This window comes from Fundulus heteroclitus, unplaced genomic scaffold, assembly GCF_011125445.2.
Source record: "Fundulus heteroclitus isolate FHET01 unplaced genomic scaffold, MU-UCD_Fhet_4.1 scaffold_38, whole genome shotgun sequence".
Taxonomy (NCBI): domain Eukaryota; kingdom Metazoa; phylum Chordata; class Actinopteri; order Cyprinodontiformes; family Fundulidae; genus Fundulus; species Fundulus heteroclitus.
In genome coordinates this window covers 3648522-3666063 of record NW_023396792.1, presented here as the reverse complement: position 1 = coordinate 3666063, position 17542 = coordinate 3648522, and the positions used below count along the sequence as shown (strand labels likewise).

Below are 17542 nucleotides of genomic sequence, written 5' to 3'. Positions count from 1 at the left end.
TCAGCCAGTGCGATGCAAGTATTGGTTTAGTGATAAATGAGACACCTATATAATAAACATGAGGAACTGTGCAGAAATAAAGTATGATTCACGAATAATGTGTGAGTCAGACTAGAGTGTGATTTTGAGCACCCATTTTGGTCACCTTTCTCTTTACCTTCAGTCAAGTTAGTTTAAGATGAGGTTTTTTTTTATAGCCTATAGATTCATGCTACAGATCAAAAACAGCACCGGGACTTTTTTTTTTTTTTTTTTTAGCAAAAGGTGAAGAATGCTTTACATTTTAGGGTGGAGATATGACTGTATGACACCATGAAGGTTTAGAATGTGTTGACATTGTGCCAAAGTGGAGAGATCATTGTACAACACATTCTGTCTGCTGCGGTTCTATACTCCCACAGAAATACCAGTTGTATTTTTCTCCTTTTCCTTCAGCTTTATTGGCAAATGTTTCTGGAACAAGAGTTTTGTTGTTGGTTAACATCAAAATATATTTTTAAATCTACAGCAGGCTACTTAAAAATCGTTCCGTAGCTAATATTAGCTGTTGCATGTTCTAGGCCTCTTTATAGAGGAATTGTGATGATAAAACTCATTGTTGTGGTTTTACCGTTACAAAAAAGTTCTTGAAATGACACTTGTCACATAATGTCCTCCACTATTTTCTTTTATGTCCATCCCTTGCAGAATTTAAGATGTCAAAGAAAAGGCATTGGAGCAGCAACATATCACTTTCTTGTTTTGCAAGATTTAACCTTTTTCCCTGAAACCATAGATTTTCTGCATGATCTCAAACGAAAAATTAAATTATATCTATACCTTCAAGCACAAATTTTGCATCATGGTTTATTTTTGTTTGTTTGTACACCTTAATTATCAAGATAAGTGGATTCAAACTTGAACAGTGTCGCCATTACTGCCCAAGTCCAGATGAATTGTTTGAATTGAACTTGATGTGCAGGCTAAACAACCAGATGTCCATGGCAGATGGCAGCAGAAAGGAGCTCTGAATAACTGCTGAAATATTTATGAGATTCTAGCAAAAGTTTGTTTCAAAAGTTTTTTCAATGAATTTTAGAATGAAATATCTCAGAGCATGTTTTATGCAAAAAGGTGTAACAAAGTCCTTCACAAAGGTTAAAGATAGACAAAAATACATTAGGGGGAAAATTCAATTAGGAATTGAGGAACCGCAACTGTAAAGTGAGAAAACACCAGCTGAAAAACTAAAGCATAAACAGAAATAAAAATATTACAATAATGTTACAGAATGTAAAATGGCTAGATACAAAATAATTTCTGATGAGAATATAAAATCCGGTAAATACCTGGACTAATAAATTACAACAAATAGTAGGTTGTTATGCCATAAATAATGGGCATAATCCCTGATTAATTTATTTCCCTAATTCAATTAAGAGGAGTACACAAGTTATGTATGTATTGTGCTTTTTATACTTTACGTTCAGCTGTTTTGCCATTAGCTTTGGAAAAGAAAAACAAAAGTTTTAATATCAAACTATGGTCTTGCTCTGTCAACCAGTAGAGGGCGCACCATTCACTTTAACGGTGGAGGAAATTATAATTAAATCGTGATTAAATATTTTATTCATTGCTAAAATTGTAAACGTTCACGACTTTTGTCAAGAAAATACCTAAAAATCTGAATTTGATTATTTAATAATAATTATTATTTCCCTCGTGTGGCTGCACACACACTGATTCAGCCCCCCTGGCTCTGTGAAGCTGAGCTCAGGATAACAGCGCCCGTCTGCGGACAGCCTCGACTGCTCCCCACATCACTGAGCAGAATCAGCGGAGAGGGAGAGCAGCAGGTCTCCGACATGGCTAAAGAAGGAGCAGACATGACAGAGGAAACCGAGTATATGATAGACAGAAACGCGGGCAAAGAGGCGGCCAGCGTGGAATCGCCTTCCAACGCCAAAGAAATGCGAGCGGTGGTCCTGGCAGGTTTCGGAGGTCTGAACAAACTCCGGGTTACCAGGAAGGCAATGCCCGAGCCCCAGGATGGTGAAGTGAAGATCCGCGTCAAAGCATGGTGATTATTAGAATATCACGAACACGTTCCACGTCTTTGTTTACAGACTATGCTGTGCTCTTGCATGTTGTTGCTGTTGTTGTTGTTTTTTAATTTAGGTCTGAAAGCCGAGCAGCGTCTGATTGCACAGAAATCTGCAGCCTTGAAGCTACAGGTCCTTTTTCCTGGGCAACAGCTTTGCTGTCTGAAGCCTGATCATCACAAACAAACCCCATCTCAGCATTTTCAGCCTGATCCAGGCATTTCAGACTGAAGCATCTGATTTCCCGTTTCCACTCTTGTGGATCTTTGCAAGTGATTTTTTTAATTTCCCATTGCAGCTATAACCCCCCCCCCCCCCCCCCCCCCCCACACACACACACCTCCCCCCCAGCCAGTGCTGGCAGACAGACAAATGAAAGTGCATTTCATTTTGTTCAGTGCAGCATATGTGTGGAATCTGGCCTTGTGTTCTCAGAGGATAAGCCCATGACTCACCGCTGATAATAATGAAAACTGTAGCTCTGGGTAATCCTTAAACCTTTTTAGAAGCTCATATTACACATGTCATTTTGATATCTGCTCTCGGACAGATGGACTCCAAAGGCACGTTTTTATTTGAACGTTAAATCTGATGGATGTCAACGTCAACAGAAAATAAGGGGTTCCATTGTTTTTGTGTTGCAGTGGCTTGAATTTCCTGGATTTGATGGTACGTCAGGGGAACATTGATAATCCTCCAAAAACTCCCCTTGTTCCTGGATTTGAGTGCTGTGGAATAGTGGAGTCTGTGGGGGAAAACACGCAGGGATTTGAGGTTAGGGTTTGAGCCACAGCCACTGAATACATGTATCAGCCAATCTAAATTCCTGTACAAAAAAGTTTAACCGTAAGAAGTAGTAAAAAATGTTTCTTTGACATAAGTGTCCTGGTTTTTTCTCTCAGATAGGTGACAGAGTTATGGCGTTTATGAACTACAACGCCTGGGCCGAGGTGGTTTGCACACCGGTGGATTTTGTTTACAAGATGCCAGATGAAATGATGTTTGCAGAGGCGGCAGCATTCTCCCTGAACTTTGTGGCCGCCTATATGATGCTCTTTGAAGTCGCCAGCCTGCGGGAAGGAATGTCGGTGCTGGTCCACTCAGCTGGGGGTGCAGTGGTGAGTACAGAGTCCGTTAAAGTCCATAAAAAGAAAGCAAAGGCAGTTCATTCAGCAGTACTGCAAATTGAACGATACCAGCTGTCTGGATGGATAAATGTGGCCATTTTTGTCGCCATCAGGGGTCTGCAATTTATATAATCCAAAGAGCCATTTTTGCTCCTCAGTTTGGCTAAAAACAACCCGTTTACAGGCGCACGTGTTACCTAAGCTTTTGAAAAAGAAAAATTAAAAGAAAAGAAACAGGATTTTAGAATGATTGATGAATAATGACAGATTTGTAGGCATTTTTTTTTAAAGAACCATCATTTCACGTCTATTTTTATGTTCAAAAAAAAAAAAAAAAAACAGGAAACATTTCCAAAAAGTAGATGGAGACATCTTCTACTTGGAGATTTAGATGTTTGTGGAAATGTTGTAATGATGTAAAAATAAAAAGCACATAACATAACGACAAGAAGTATAGATCTGAGGAAATTACTGATACATTGATTGGTTCTTTATCATTCTTAGCTATTAGCTATTGATTAGATGATTAGATTAGATTCAACTTTATTGTCATTACACAGGTACAGGAACAAGGCAACAAAATGCAGTTTAGGTCTAACTAGAAGTGCAATAGCAGCAAGTGCAGGATAAACAATGGTTCCATAAGTACAGGACATGGATATGTACTGAATAAATATAGAGATGGATACTATTATAAACAGAATTTTACTGATAGATTTGTCCTATGAATATAATATATAGGTAACTAGTATTGTGAACTAAATTTACAGCTGGATATGTACTGAATATAGTATACAGGTGGATAGAATTTTACAGATATGTACAGATATGTATATATAGATAACTAGTATTGTGAAATAAACTTATTGAGAGGCGTTGCGGAAGATCCAAAAAGCCACTTTTGGCTGCGGAGCTGCAGGTTGCAGACTTCTCCCCTACCACCAATACATTGTGTGATAAAGTCACAGTTTTCATCTAATTCCACACCTCGTTGAATACCTGTTGCTGTTATCGTTTTCAGGGACAAGCTGTGGCTCAGTTATGCTCCACTGTGCCTAACGTAACTGTGTTCGGGATCGCCTCCTGCTTCAAACACGCTTCCATCAAAGACTCCGTGACGCACCTCTTTGACAGAAACACGGACTACATCCAAGAAGTCAAAAAGTAAGCACTTATATGCAGGTTCCTGTCAAAACCAGCGCCTCAGGTTCCTAACTGAGGCTGTCGTCAGGTAGCTGACCTGACAACGTGGACGCTGCCGTGGGCACAGGGCTGCGCGAGGATGCAGATGTTACCGGCTGCCTTATTTGTGCTTGAGTTGCAGCGGTCCCCATGGCAACTATCGTCTGCTCTCAGAGAGCGGCGGCATTGTGTAGGTCTGGGTGGAGGTCTGCTTGTGGAACAGTTGAACCAGTTAGGGCTGGGCAGTGATGAATATTACTACATGCGGTCTGCTTGATTGCAATCCAAAGAGGAGTCGCTTCTCCAAAGGTCTCCGATCATCCCTCATTGGTTAACGCGACGCTTCTAAGGAGCGCCTCTTTGGCATCGTCTTTTAAAAGCGGCTTCAAGCAGCGTTCTTTGGGCTTTTGTCACAACATTCGCACCAGATCCCAGTAAAAGACCAAGTTATTGACACAGAAAAAGAAAGCAAAAAATGTAAGTCTAGTAATTAGGTTATGTGTAATAAAGTGCAATAACACAGGGAATAACACCTACTGGACGCTTGAAGAAAATAAGCTTGGAAGTAAAAGAAAATGTCTCAAACTTCTCAATGTGTAGACAGCATTTCTGCTCTCTATCCGTGCCAGTTAATACTGGCTGGTTTAGTCCTATCTTAGGACTTTAGAAAAGGCTTCTCATTTCCAAAGAATGGCCTAAAACGTAAAAGCTAAGAGCCCTCTTAAGACCTTTGGAACCTCAATGTTGCAAAACATACTTCTGGTTATGAGGAGAATCTCATCATGAGATTTATGACAGAGGACTCATCTAAATAATTGTCAAAGAGCCTGGGACAACACACAGAGAGCTCCAGAAAGAAAAATTGTTTCTGCAATACAATAATGCTCTCAGCCATTGTGGAATCTGTGAACACACTGTGTAAGACTCCACCATTGAAGGAAACAGATGTTGAAGCCTATTTAATTTTTTTCAGTATTACTTTTAGACAAGCTAATTAAACACTGGGAGAATATAGTCTGGTCAGGTGGGATCGCAATTTACATTAAAGGGGGCATATCATGCAAAATCTATTTTTTTTTTTTTTAGCCGTTAAATACATTTTTGTTGTGTACTTGGAGTTTCTAGGTGTGCAGAAACTTTTAATGTAGTATGTCCAGGAGCTGTGTAGATATAATTAGATTCTGGGTCTGAAAAGCATGATATGTCCCCTTTAAGTCTTTGTATGTCGTTTCCCGCATCTTCCGTGGAGAAAAAAAATGCACTGCACATCACCCCAAAACTGCATACCAAGAGTAAGGTTTTAGATGAGAACGTCATGATTTGTGGCCGTCTTTTAGCATAGGCAGCAGGAAGAACTCATATAATTGAAAGAGGGGTTGGAGGAATGTACGAGTCATTCTTATCCAGAATCTAAGCAGGAAACATGGGTAAATTTTACAGCAACACTGTAGTCCCAAACAAAGGGGCAAGGAAAATCTCTGTTGCTTTCAGAGAAGGAAAATAAAGCTGCTAGAATGGCCCAGTCAATCACCTGACCTGGATCCAATTAAAGTCCTTTGAAACAACTCAAGATCAGAGGGCACAGAGCAGGCCCTTAAGGACCTGAAGACCCGAGAGTTAAAAAAAAGAATATCTGTCCGTCACACCTGAGTACTGGGTGTGACTAGTTTCTCCATATAGGAAATATCTGAAAGTGGTGATCAGTAAATCAAAGGTTTTCCTCAAACTTGAATACATCTCAGTAAGTGTATTCAATACTTATTCCCTGTATAATTTTTGACTTTTCATGTATTCTGGCATAAAACAAGTGGTGAACCCGTGTTAATTCTTGATCATTTTGAAACTGGAACTTTAGACACATTTTTACTAGCAGTTTTTCACAACAATATAATGACATTCTGATGACTATAGGTAAATCTAAGAAAATTATAGCACAGTTTGACAGTTATGAATCACTATTTTAGTACAAACGAGGTGAAACATAGGAGTCCATTCATTGATAAAACATCTGTCATGTTCTGTGTCAGTTCTTCGATATATTTTTTTTTCTTCTGCTTCATATATAATAAATATGTTAATTGTTGTTCTGTTGTAGATCATTCAGACCTGATGCGTCTTGTTGTGTCTTCCACATTTCTCATTTTATGTTTATTTTCAAGTACACCTGCTGGACAGAAAATTGGTGAAAAAGTAACCAAAGTCCTGAGAAACACCTTGAAGGCCACCAAAAAAAACTTTCTGACTATTTATCAAGGTCACTTTGAAGCAGTGCATGAAACTCTGGCTCCTTTGCCCAAAAGTATAGGGAAAAAAAGAAGTGAGCTGAATGATCTGTACAATATTGAACGTATGCGCAGCATTTTAATACAAAAAGATTCACAAAGCTTTATAAGGAACTGATGTTTTATACTTTCCTACATACCTATCAGCATTGGTTGTGGATTAGTGTGCTTTTCATCTCTCTGGCCTACACATTCTTCCCAGGATCAAGTACAAAGTTCAGTTAAATTAGTCTTTTTACAAAAGGCAAAAAAAAAAAACATGAAAATCACAAGACCACCAGGCAGTTCAGCTAAGCGGGTGCTCCGAACTTCAAGTCAAGTATCCCTTATTTTCCTTTGTGTCTACTCCTTTAACAACTCTTATTTTGAACAAAGTTTTATGTACGATAATGACTTCAAAAACAGATTTTTTTCCCTGTAATCCAGTATAGAATATTGTGGGTACTGCATATCTAAATATTTGCACTTTATGCTGAGTCGAAAAGAAACGTGGGATGTAGACCGCAAGTTTTTCCGACAGTAAAACCCAAGAGAGTAAATGATCATAACTTTCGAATCCATGATTAGACAGAACATAAAGTCTCTGCAGGATGATTCACAGGCCCTATTTATAGACCCAGAGTCTGTTTTGCCCTTTTGTATTTAATCTTCACTGTCATAAACAAGTTATGCAATCATATCTCAGCATAAAGTTGTTTTTTTTGTTTTTTATCAAATGTTGCAGCCAAATCCTCAACTGTTTCTGCTAATTAATTTTTTTTCAACATATGCTCAGTGGATCTGAAACAATTTGTCAAATAACTAATAAGCCGTTGAAGAGAAAATGAACCTGCAGCTTTACCTGTACAGCAGCTCGCTTTAATTGGTGATCAGTCTGACGGGCCTTTTCAAGAACTTGTCAGGAATGGATGAGAAGTGCAAATTGCAGTTCTTCCCAGTGCTTATGTTATAGGTTCTTAAATAATTTGCTCCTGTAGCTGCAAGTTCCAAAGCCCATCAGCTCAAAACATTTATATTTTATCTTGTTTTAGCTTGGGATTGGTGGGAGGTTTAATCAATCACAATTGTAGTAGTAATTCTGAATTTAAAACTTCCCAGTTGGAAACATCAAATATAATTCTTCCTGAAGTCAAAATCCGACATCGAATTTTCCGAAGTCTCTGCCCCAACATCACTGCCATCCATTTAAAATTTAGTGAAAGTTGCTCTAGTCTTTAAAACCTTTAAAATGGGGGACGTATTTTATCAGTTTTGTTGTTAGCCGTAGTTTGCGCTCCAACTATTGGCAAAATACGCTGGTTTCCACTGTCAGCTAAACTGTGATGTAATTCCCAGATCTGAATTCCAACCTTTGTAGATAACCAAATGCAGCCTAAATCTCTCATCAGGGGGAAAAAATTAATTAATAATGTCTTTGTTTTTAATTTACCATAGAACAAGTTAAAACAAATAGATGACATATTTTTATTAGTATTTCTCCAGCATCAAAAGCCAGTTTCATAACTATGCATTCGTGATATTTTCGGTCTTGTTTGGATGTACCTACAAAATAACATCTGAAAACAATCTGGTCCGACAAAGTGCCTATTTCAAGAACCAAATCCTGACCCAGAAACGGCGCCACTCTAACTGTTAATACAAACAGGCAGCGAAAACAAACCAGCAGTCACTAATGATTGAATTCCAAAAGCCGTTATCTTTGACGATAATTGTGCAGCTTGACCTGAAATCTGCTGCAAAACTGAACCTGCCTGGTTTGAACAAAAAAAAAAAGAAAAAAGAAAAGAAAAAGCCCTTCTAGCGTCTGGCGGGTAGTGCAAGTAGAAAAACACGTTTATCCCCTTCAGAATCATGGAGACGGCACCCCCCTGGACTGCTTGGCCCTCTCATTGCTGCCTGCAGCTGTATTTTTCAATGCACTTCGTTTTTGCTTTGATCAACAGGATCTCTCCAGATGGAGTTGACATTGTGCTGGACTGCCTGTGTGGAGAAAACACAGGGAAAAGTCTGAGTCTACTCAAGCCGCTGGGAACCTACATCCTCTACGGTAGGGACGAGGTTTGAGCATGTTTAACATGTGTGCTATTATTATTTTTTTGACTACGCATGATAGCTTTCTTGATATTCTTTAATTAAATCAATGTTGCTGTTAAGCCAAAACTCCCAGCTACGCGCAAGGTACTTGCTACAGCGATTAATAACAAAACCATTTCAGATGAATTATATTTAATTTGGAATGAACCACATTAATAATTTCCTGCCGTTTTCATTATGACAGGAAATTATTATTGTGACTTTGGGTCAGAGTTTAAATATTTTTTCATTATATCCTCCTTGCGTATAGTGTGGTGGTCAAGGCGTACAGCAGTAAACGCTGGTTTCATGTGCTCCTTAACCTTAAAATGTTATGCATTGTCCTTAACAGCTGCTATCAGGTTACTTCAGTTCCTGCCGAGGCTCATGCATTTAGCTAAATCATTAGCAGGAGGTTCATTTATTAGCGTTCCCTGTGCTGAACATATGCAAAGGCATGTTTTCACTGATCTAAAGGTCTGAGGTGCCGCTGTTCCTCCCCTGCCTGGCTCGCTCTCCGTGCGTCACAGATACCTGTTGTCGAAAAGCTGTCCAGCACACGGCAACTCTTTTGATTTTTGGTCTTTGCAGGCGCATCCAACATGGTAACTGGGGAAACAAAGAGCTTCTTCAGTTTTGCGAAATCTGTGAGTCACATACACACACTATCATCCATATTTAAAAGGAGCAGCATTCTATACTTGTCCAAATTAATATTATTAGGTGTTTATTGTATATTTTTAAAAAAAGAGTTTCTGTTTCATTCCTTAGTGGTGGCAGGTGGAAAAGGTGAACCCGATTAAACTTTATGAGGAGAACAAAGTCATCGCGGGATTCTCTCTCCTCAACCTTCTCTTCAAACAAGGAGGATGTAATCTTGTAAAATCAGTGATGGACAAACTCTTGAGTCTCTATAAACAGAAGAAGATCCGGCCTCTAGTGGACTCCCTGTGGGCGCTGGAGGAGGTAAGAGCCTCTGATTGTGTATATCGATTGATACATTTTGTCAAAGTTTGACCACTATTCAGGGCTTCGTGAAAAATATATTTATCTGTCCATGTTTTCACCTTTGTAAAAAAAAAAAAATGTCTCCCAAAACCTAACTCAGGAGAATACACAAAGAAGTGAAATCTGTCTCATTTTTCCGTCTATTTTGCTGCACCTCTCTGGTTTGTTCAAGGAATTGATTCACAAAGCAGACTGCGCTAAATATATGCCGGCGCAAAACATGCCCATCAAATCCAGCAGATTGCTTCTATCTTGGCATCAGCTTGCAGTCGTCCTCTCTTAACCTACAGGCCTAGCAGATGTAATGAACTGATAAAATGGATGGAGAAAATATTTTGCTTATACATTACCTTAATTAACAGAGACCTCCGGGTCCACATTGTTGTTTCTAAATCTATAAACAATGCTGCAGATTGTAAAAATCACTGGAATGATGCTTTTGCTTTTACTCAGCGGTATAAAAGGTCAGTCCTCAAGGGCCGGCGTCCCGCATGTTTGCAATCTTTCAGTGGTTCAGCACACCTGGATCATACAAATGGTTGATTATCATGCGTCTGCAGGACGCAATAAGGCCTGAGGAGGTTATTAAGCCATTTGAATAAGCTGTTTGGAGCATGGACGTTTAACGCCAGCAGGACTCTGGCCCTTGAGGACTGGGGTTGGACCCCCCTGTACAATCAGATGAAATCAGGCATTAAAAGCATTAATTAAAGTTACAAATGTATTAAATAATTGTCCCATCACTGGTAGTCTATACAAATACACTGAATAGACATAATTATATGGGAGGAATAGTGCACAATTACATCCTTTTTATCTCACTTGATTAAAAAATAAAATTGTATTTTGTTGGATTTGACTGCTGGCTTTGTACTCGTGCAACCCCCCACCTGCCTCATATTTTGTTTTTCAGACTCTGCATTCGAAGCATCTCTTAGAATATTCCACAACTGCAATGTTTGGTTTATGCACTTTTAAAAAGCAAGAAAATGATTTTAGACTATTTATTGGAATTAGAAAATAATCAGCAAAATCATCGACGAGAAGTTATTCCAAGTGAAGATGAATTTACCTTTTGTGATATAATTTGCTCATTTTATGTAAAGCCACTAGACCAGCAGGCAGTTTTTTTTCTTCCCTTCTGCTTCCCCTGTGCCAGAATCAGCACCAGCTTTCAGCAGACTGCACTTGTTCCCATGCACTCTGTATAACCCAAATGCTGCCAGTCTTCAAGAATCTCAAGCAATTGGGTTTTGATGTAATTGACATAAATATGGGAAGGCTTCTCGTTACATTTAAATGTGGCAATGTGCAGAGAGAGTGCAAGTAGTTTCAGGTTTGCCTGAAGAAAATAGAATGCCCATTGTTCAGAGAAAGAAATTGGTCTTTGTGGAAGTAAAGAATTACTTTGTTGTTGTGTAACAAATCCAATTTAACTTTAACATTCTGAAGAGGTTTATCTGTGGATAAACCTGGAATATATCTCAGAAAGCTCTGATCTTTGCATCCCCAGTCAAAAAGCAAAGGAGATGTTGATGACCCGACTGTTTCTTGATATTCCTTTTTTTATTTCTCATGGGAAACCTCTAATGCAGTGTTGTCATTAAACACTGGCAAACTTCACAGGCCATTCACTGCAACCATTGCCCATGAAGAATGTGATTAGAGGGCTGGATTGCGTGGGATATTGTGTCAGGCCTCACTTGTTAACATGGGTGGAAGGAGGATTAATTGGACATCAGTTTACATGTTGACCATGGTAACCTTTCTTTTTGGACTCAAAACACTGAGGAGGATGCGTTTGAGTGGAGCAATATAGTGAGAGTCTTTTTTTTTTCTTTTCCAGAATCTGTATCTACATTCTTCTCTTCGTTTCTTCTGGTCTGGAGGTATAAAGCTGAATTCTGATGACGAAAAAAAAGAAGGAAATTTAACTATCTTGGAATACGTTTTTCACAAACGCTCTAAAAAAGCTCATGGTGCTTGTTCCTCTTCCTGTGAAAAAGTGCCACCAAGCAGAAAGGAATGGAAAACTGTCCAACCTAATTTTGCTCTTGGCTTGGTTGATGCGTTTCCATTTCGCTGCTGAAAGATTTGTGGCACAGTGGCTGCAGACAAAGAAGCACACATTCTGCTCTGGGTGTGTTAATTGTAATGAGAAAACAGGATATGTCCTCATTTGTGGTACTCACATTTTTTTACTTTAATGAGGCGCAATGAGGTTAAACGGTGCGGCTTTCGCTAGCTAGGTATGGCTTTTTTGGATGCTGAGATCCTCTGCAGGCTCACCAGAGTGAAGTTTTGCCTCATGCCTTTCTACATGCCAATTTTCTTACCCTCTTAAACATTTTGTCCAGTATCCTCTGGATGAGATGAAGGCATAGAGAATTGTAGACGGCCCTATCTGGTCCTTTTATTTTTATGGTTAACCTTTATATCCCCCCAAAAAAACCTTTTCAAGTTCAAATTTGAGACTCTGTTACATCACGCCTGGCATAACTTTATAATTGAAACCATTTTTAGTGGTTTGTGCCACAAACAAATTTATAAACTGACAGAGCAAGTTGAGCCCACACAAGGATTGGTATAGATAACTTGACATGCACAAAGCCAGTATGTCTATAATGGGCACCAGCAGGCCTGCGTGGTGGCATCATGAACGGTGCCGTGCATTACAGGCAGTTGATTGTCCGTCTGACAGTCAGCGAACATAACGAGGCAAAGTGACCAGACTCCTGATGCCCTATAGCGTATAATTAGGCAGCATTGCCAGCGCTTGATGGAGTTTAATAGGGGTTGCATTTTGTTGGTTGCATGAGACCAGAGTCTTTTAATTGTTCACTTGTGGGATGTGCTTTTCATAACATACCGTGGGTAACATTGGGTAACCATAGGAGGGGCGCTCACAAAGCTATTGTTCCCTACATCAGGCCACAGAGGGATCGAGACACCCCACATGCTGCGCAGTTGAATGGTTCAGCAATAAAAGAAGCTGCAATAACCTGCTGCTTGCATATTTTTGTAGTACACACACTTAAACTACAGTGTGTACTGTGTTGAAGCACCTTTAGATTGAACTTGGGGCATTCACCCTTCCTTATCTGTGCATTAGCTGACTGGTATTTGGAACTAGTCATAAGTTTATCCAAGGTAACTTAAACCTCACTGGTTCGATCTTAAGAAATGTAGCACCAGAGCCTGATGGTGCCACAGAGACGGCCAGAGGGGATATAACCCTCTAATTAAAGTAAATCACCTTAACCGGTAAAGTTAAAAATATATTTCAGCGTTCATGTGTCAGATATAGATTAACGCGACAGCTGTCCGGGGTTTTTGATCATTCCCTGATCATTCCCTTTAAATATTAAAGACCTGAGCTTTATTTCAAATGTTTCCTGAATTAAAACTGCAATGAAAATGTCACGGATGATGACTTTAGATAGCCGATTGTAATCCTCATAGGGCATCTCCTTTCCTTTCTCTTGCAGTTGGAATAGGGCAAGTTCGTTTAAAATTTTCATCTAATCATTTTCCCACAGTTTGTAGGGTCAGTCCGTGGCTTTTCTGCCTTAACCGCACTGGGATAATTGGAGATCAATGCTCTACTTGCCAATTTTTAATCACATTCTGGACTCTGCTGTTGCAGTGGGTGGAGATATGTGTCACCAGCTGGCAGGAGGAGGAGCCACCCAACGTCAGTGGGGACAGTCTACATAAACGGCCCAATTTTCTGACCTTTACAATGAAAACATGAACAAAAAACAGCTTTGGCAAACTAAGAAAAAAAAGAAGAAAATCCAGGAAGTTACTCAAAGCGAACTTTTTAAAGGTTTTGGAACCTTAGCTTTTAACATTATGGTATAATGTTGAGTCTGGTAGCTGGTCCATTTTTCTGTATCTAAAAGAGCCTATAATGTAGTTAATTAAAAGTTTTATTTTCAGGTGAAAGAGGCCATGCAGAGAATTCATGACAGAGGCAATATTGGGAAACTTATCCTGGACGTTGAGAAGTCTCCCACCCCTTTGGTAAGAAGATAATTTCTACTGTTTTTTTTTAATTTCCAACAGACGTGGTTCTTCTGTGTTTTCGTTTGAACGTATAACAATTTAGAGTTTCCACTTGGTTGCATTGTGCACTCACCTAAGCAATGGGTTAACCTGACCAGCAACATGCTTCCTCGCAGCTGGAAATATTGTAGTATAAACTAAAACATGACCAAGACAGAGTTTATATCCTCTTCATATTCAGGGAATGTCAGAAAGCTCCTTTACTTTGGTCATTTAGAGCACAGCTTAGATAAATATTAATGACATACATAACTCCAAAACTTTTTTTTCTTGGCTAAGCTACAGCAATGGTTGAAGGACAGTGAGGTATTTGTTTCATTTTAGTATGCAACCATTTCAGGAATTTGAAATTATGAAACCATCCTTACTAAAAGGCACTCTTTTAGTTTTAATTAGAGACATTTCATAAAGGTTTTTGTAATTAGTTTTTATTTTATCTTTCTGATGTCTGTGTCAGACATTTGGTTCAGATCAGAGCATTAGGAGAATTGTAGATAGGATCTCCTGATGATTTAAAGCACCTCTTAAATTCAGGAAACAGACCTGGAATCCAGTCGTTTTTCATTATAGAGCACATCTGTACGGCTTAATTGCAGCTCACGTTTGTTTACCCTTGCTCCACAAAACGCTCAACGCTTGCTGATGATTGTTTTACCACTAGATGGCCAACGACAGCACAGAGACCAGCGAAGCAGGAGAGGAAGAGGAGGAGGCCGAAGGAGATAATGACAGCAAGGAACGGATGCCTTTCATACATTAGGATCGAAGTAAGCCACTGCTGTTCACCTAGAGACTGCACAGATATACTACGGAGGAACCCAACCAGTGTGCATATATGTCTGCATGTCCTGTGTGCATGTATGCATAAATGTATGGATGTCTTTGTGCTTTTTTGTCTGTTACCTATTACTTGTTAGTAGATGGGGAAAAGAAGAAATATAACCTGTTTGTAGTGCTGGAGCCAGTATCTTACTTTTTGCTGTATAATGATGTAATGCCAGTATTTTTTGCGCGTTTTATAAATTATAAGTCAGCCAACAGTATGCTGAATTAAGAAACAAGAGTGCGGAAGCATGGAAACCTGCTGAAACGGTCATATTTCTGCTAAGCACGGCATATTTAGTAACATTTTTCAGTTGATGAAACAACTGAAACACGTATATCTTTTTGTTTTAATGCTGACCGAGGATGCACAGTGGTATAGACACTCCTGTCTGAAGTCCAGGTTCGTGTGACGCAAAATACGAGATCACAATAAATCTTTTCAAAACTTTTTTTTCCATATGTCCCATTCCCTTCGACTGGGAAACAAGCAAATTTGCGAGGGGGAAATTTTATAAAAGTAATATGGCTACAATAACTGGCAAATCTGCACACCCGCACGCTAATACTTAGTTGAAGCACCTTTTGAATTTTATTGTACTATTGAGCTGTCTTCTATAGGAGTGCATCATCATCCCACATCTTGACCTAGCTGTATTGTTCTTCCTGTTGTCCAAATCTATCAGATTGTGAGGATATATCATGTCCACAGCCTTCGTTAACTAGCTCGAGTGACTTTCTGTCACATTTAGCTGCAGACCACTCGAAAATCCAGAAGAAGCCTGTCTGTTGTTCATTTGGATCTTTGCCTGGTCTTACTGTGGTACTAAAGAATAACAGCCCTGTTCATCTTCAGATTCCTCCCAAACATCTGAAGGTTCTGGTCCAAACTGACTGGTTTTCAGAACTGTTCATGATTTCATCCATCATGACAGAAAACAGTTTGTTGTGACAGAAAGTAACCCCAGAGCATGATGCCGCCACCCCCATGGTTGTACCAAACATGCTTTTTTGAATTATGTCCAAACACCAAGAGTTTGTAAAGTTGTTCACCAATTCTTAATGACTAACTGTGCCATGTTCTAAAATGTTTTGGGGTTTTATTGTATTCCTTTCCTGTCTGAAACGTTTGCAAAACAAAATCTTTTGTGATTTCTCTGCAAACGTTTAACTAAAAGGATGCAAATGTCAGGAGAATCCTGCCTGGACAACTGAACATTTTGTAAATTAATCTGATTAACTATAGCTGATGGCAGGCGTGAACTCAAGCCATAACCCTGATCTTTCCTTAAAAAGGTGCTTCAAAAACATATAAGTTTCAGGGTGTGGATGTGAATGGAACCAGGTTTGCAGTTAGGTTTTTTTCCTCCCTAAAATATTTGTTTGTTTTATAGTTGAAGTGTACATATTAAAGCTAGAGACGGTTTTAAACGAGTCACTTAAATTGTTTACATCCCCAAAAATCGTACCTTTTTAAGTGGAGCAGAAACACTTTTGAAAGCCACTGTACAGCATATCCTTTGCTCATATGATAACATAAAGTGCCAACAGGAGAGCCAGAAAAGCTGGTGTGTGGGGATTTGCACAATAACTTCTAACCGAGGAGCCATCCTTCATATACAAAAGGAGCACCAGTGCCTTTGAGCTACAAATTAGTGTTTTTATTATGTCCACATGTGCAGCTTGAAATAAAACAATAACATATATATTTTGGCTTTAAAAAGGTAAATTATCTTCATAAGAAGATGAAGTCTTTCTGGTTCCGCAGTGTGCTGCTTGATTCCAAATTGATCTATTTTTACTGAACGTGACTAACATACAAGACTTGACATGGAGTCACCCTTATTATTGAGTCATATTTGACACATTAAGGTTTAGTGTAACACACATATATCTTGCAGACTAAATGCAAGAGAGCAGGTGATAGTTACTGCTCCTGGATTTTCATGAAGTAGCCAGTCGGACTGGAGCCGAAGGTGTGTGGAGTCTCTGTTCTCCTCGTCTGACCAAAGTTGTTTACTTTTTGGTGCCTCGCAACAAAAGTGCCATAATACTTAGAGATGAACTATTTTTACTGTGAAAGCTAATGTAGGTTTGATCAGCACTGTGTGTTATATTGCTAAAGTATAAGAAGCTATCTGCAAGTTGTTCAAAATTCTTCCTCGCCTGTGCAGGTGAGCGTTTTGGTTTTTAGTTTCTACTGTAAAAACAACATGTTTTTATTTCCCCGTTTTGCACGGCCCTGCATCCGCGCTGCGTTTTTAAAATGAGCCGGTTGTCGAAATGATGCATCGTTTTATACAGACCAAATTTTCTCAGCTCAAAAGAAAATGTAACTCGCCATTGCATTTTAATGTTTTAAAATGCATCAGCTTCGCAACGGCTATAAAAACAACAGCTGGTAAATCCTGCAACTCTTGAACGCGTGTGAAACAGTATTTTGAAACTAGTGCACAGTCAAAGTGATGACATGTTTTAGATCTTGGAACTAGGAAGAAGATCTTACAGTTTTGCTGCCTTTAATGCCATGTCTGTGTGAACGAGTGTGTGTCTGTGACTGAAAGGGTACGTGCTTTTTGGGCGTGTGTGTTGTTGTGTTTCCTGGTAAAAAAAAAAGACAAAACTAAATCTGTGCAAAGATATTCCGCACAGTAGTGTATTTACAGCGGTCTTTTTAAACAATGGTCCAATGTTTTTGTCACAGTTTTTGTGTATTTTCTTTGAGCACGGCTCTGTTTACTTGAATAAATTTATCTGCAAAGAACACCATGGTTGTGTTTTTACCCTTTTTTATTGTTAATGACAACAGCAAACCCCTTATTTTCAGATTCTTTGCACATGCAAATGGATTAATGGCATCAACCAAACTTTCTGACAGCATCCCTATTCAAAAAAAGCA

The 17542-nt window shown here is 39.1% G+C and overlaps 1 protein-coding gene across 1 annotated transcript; it reads left to right on the top strand.

Annotated features, from left to right (window-relative positions):
* Positions 1-1744: 1744 nt before the first annotated feature.
* On the top strand, positions 1745-17409 carry vat1l (vesicle amine transport 1-like). The gene is made up of 9 exons (XM_036130766.1): positions 1745-2059; positions 2726-2855; positions 2984-3199; positions 4230-4372; positions 8616-8719; positions 9337-9392; positions 9517-9711; positions 13696-13779; positions 14483-17409. The coding sequence occupies exons 1-9, from the start codon at positions 1845-1847 to the stop codon at positions 14579-14581; spliced, it is 1242 nt and encodes a 413-aa protein (XP_035986659.1). The 5' UTR covers positions 1745-1844; the 3' UTR covers positions 14582-17409.
* Positions 17410-17542: the final 133 nt, after the last annotated feature.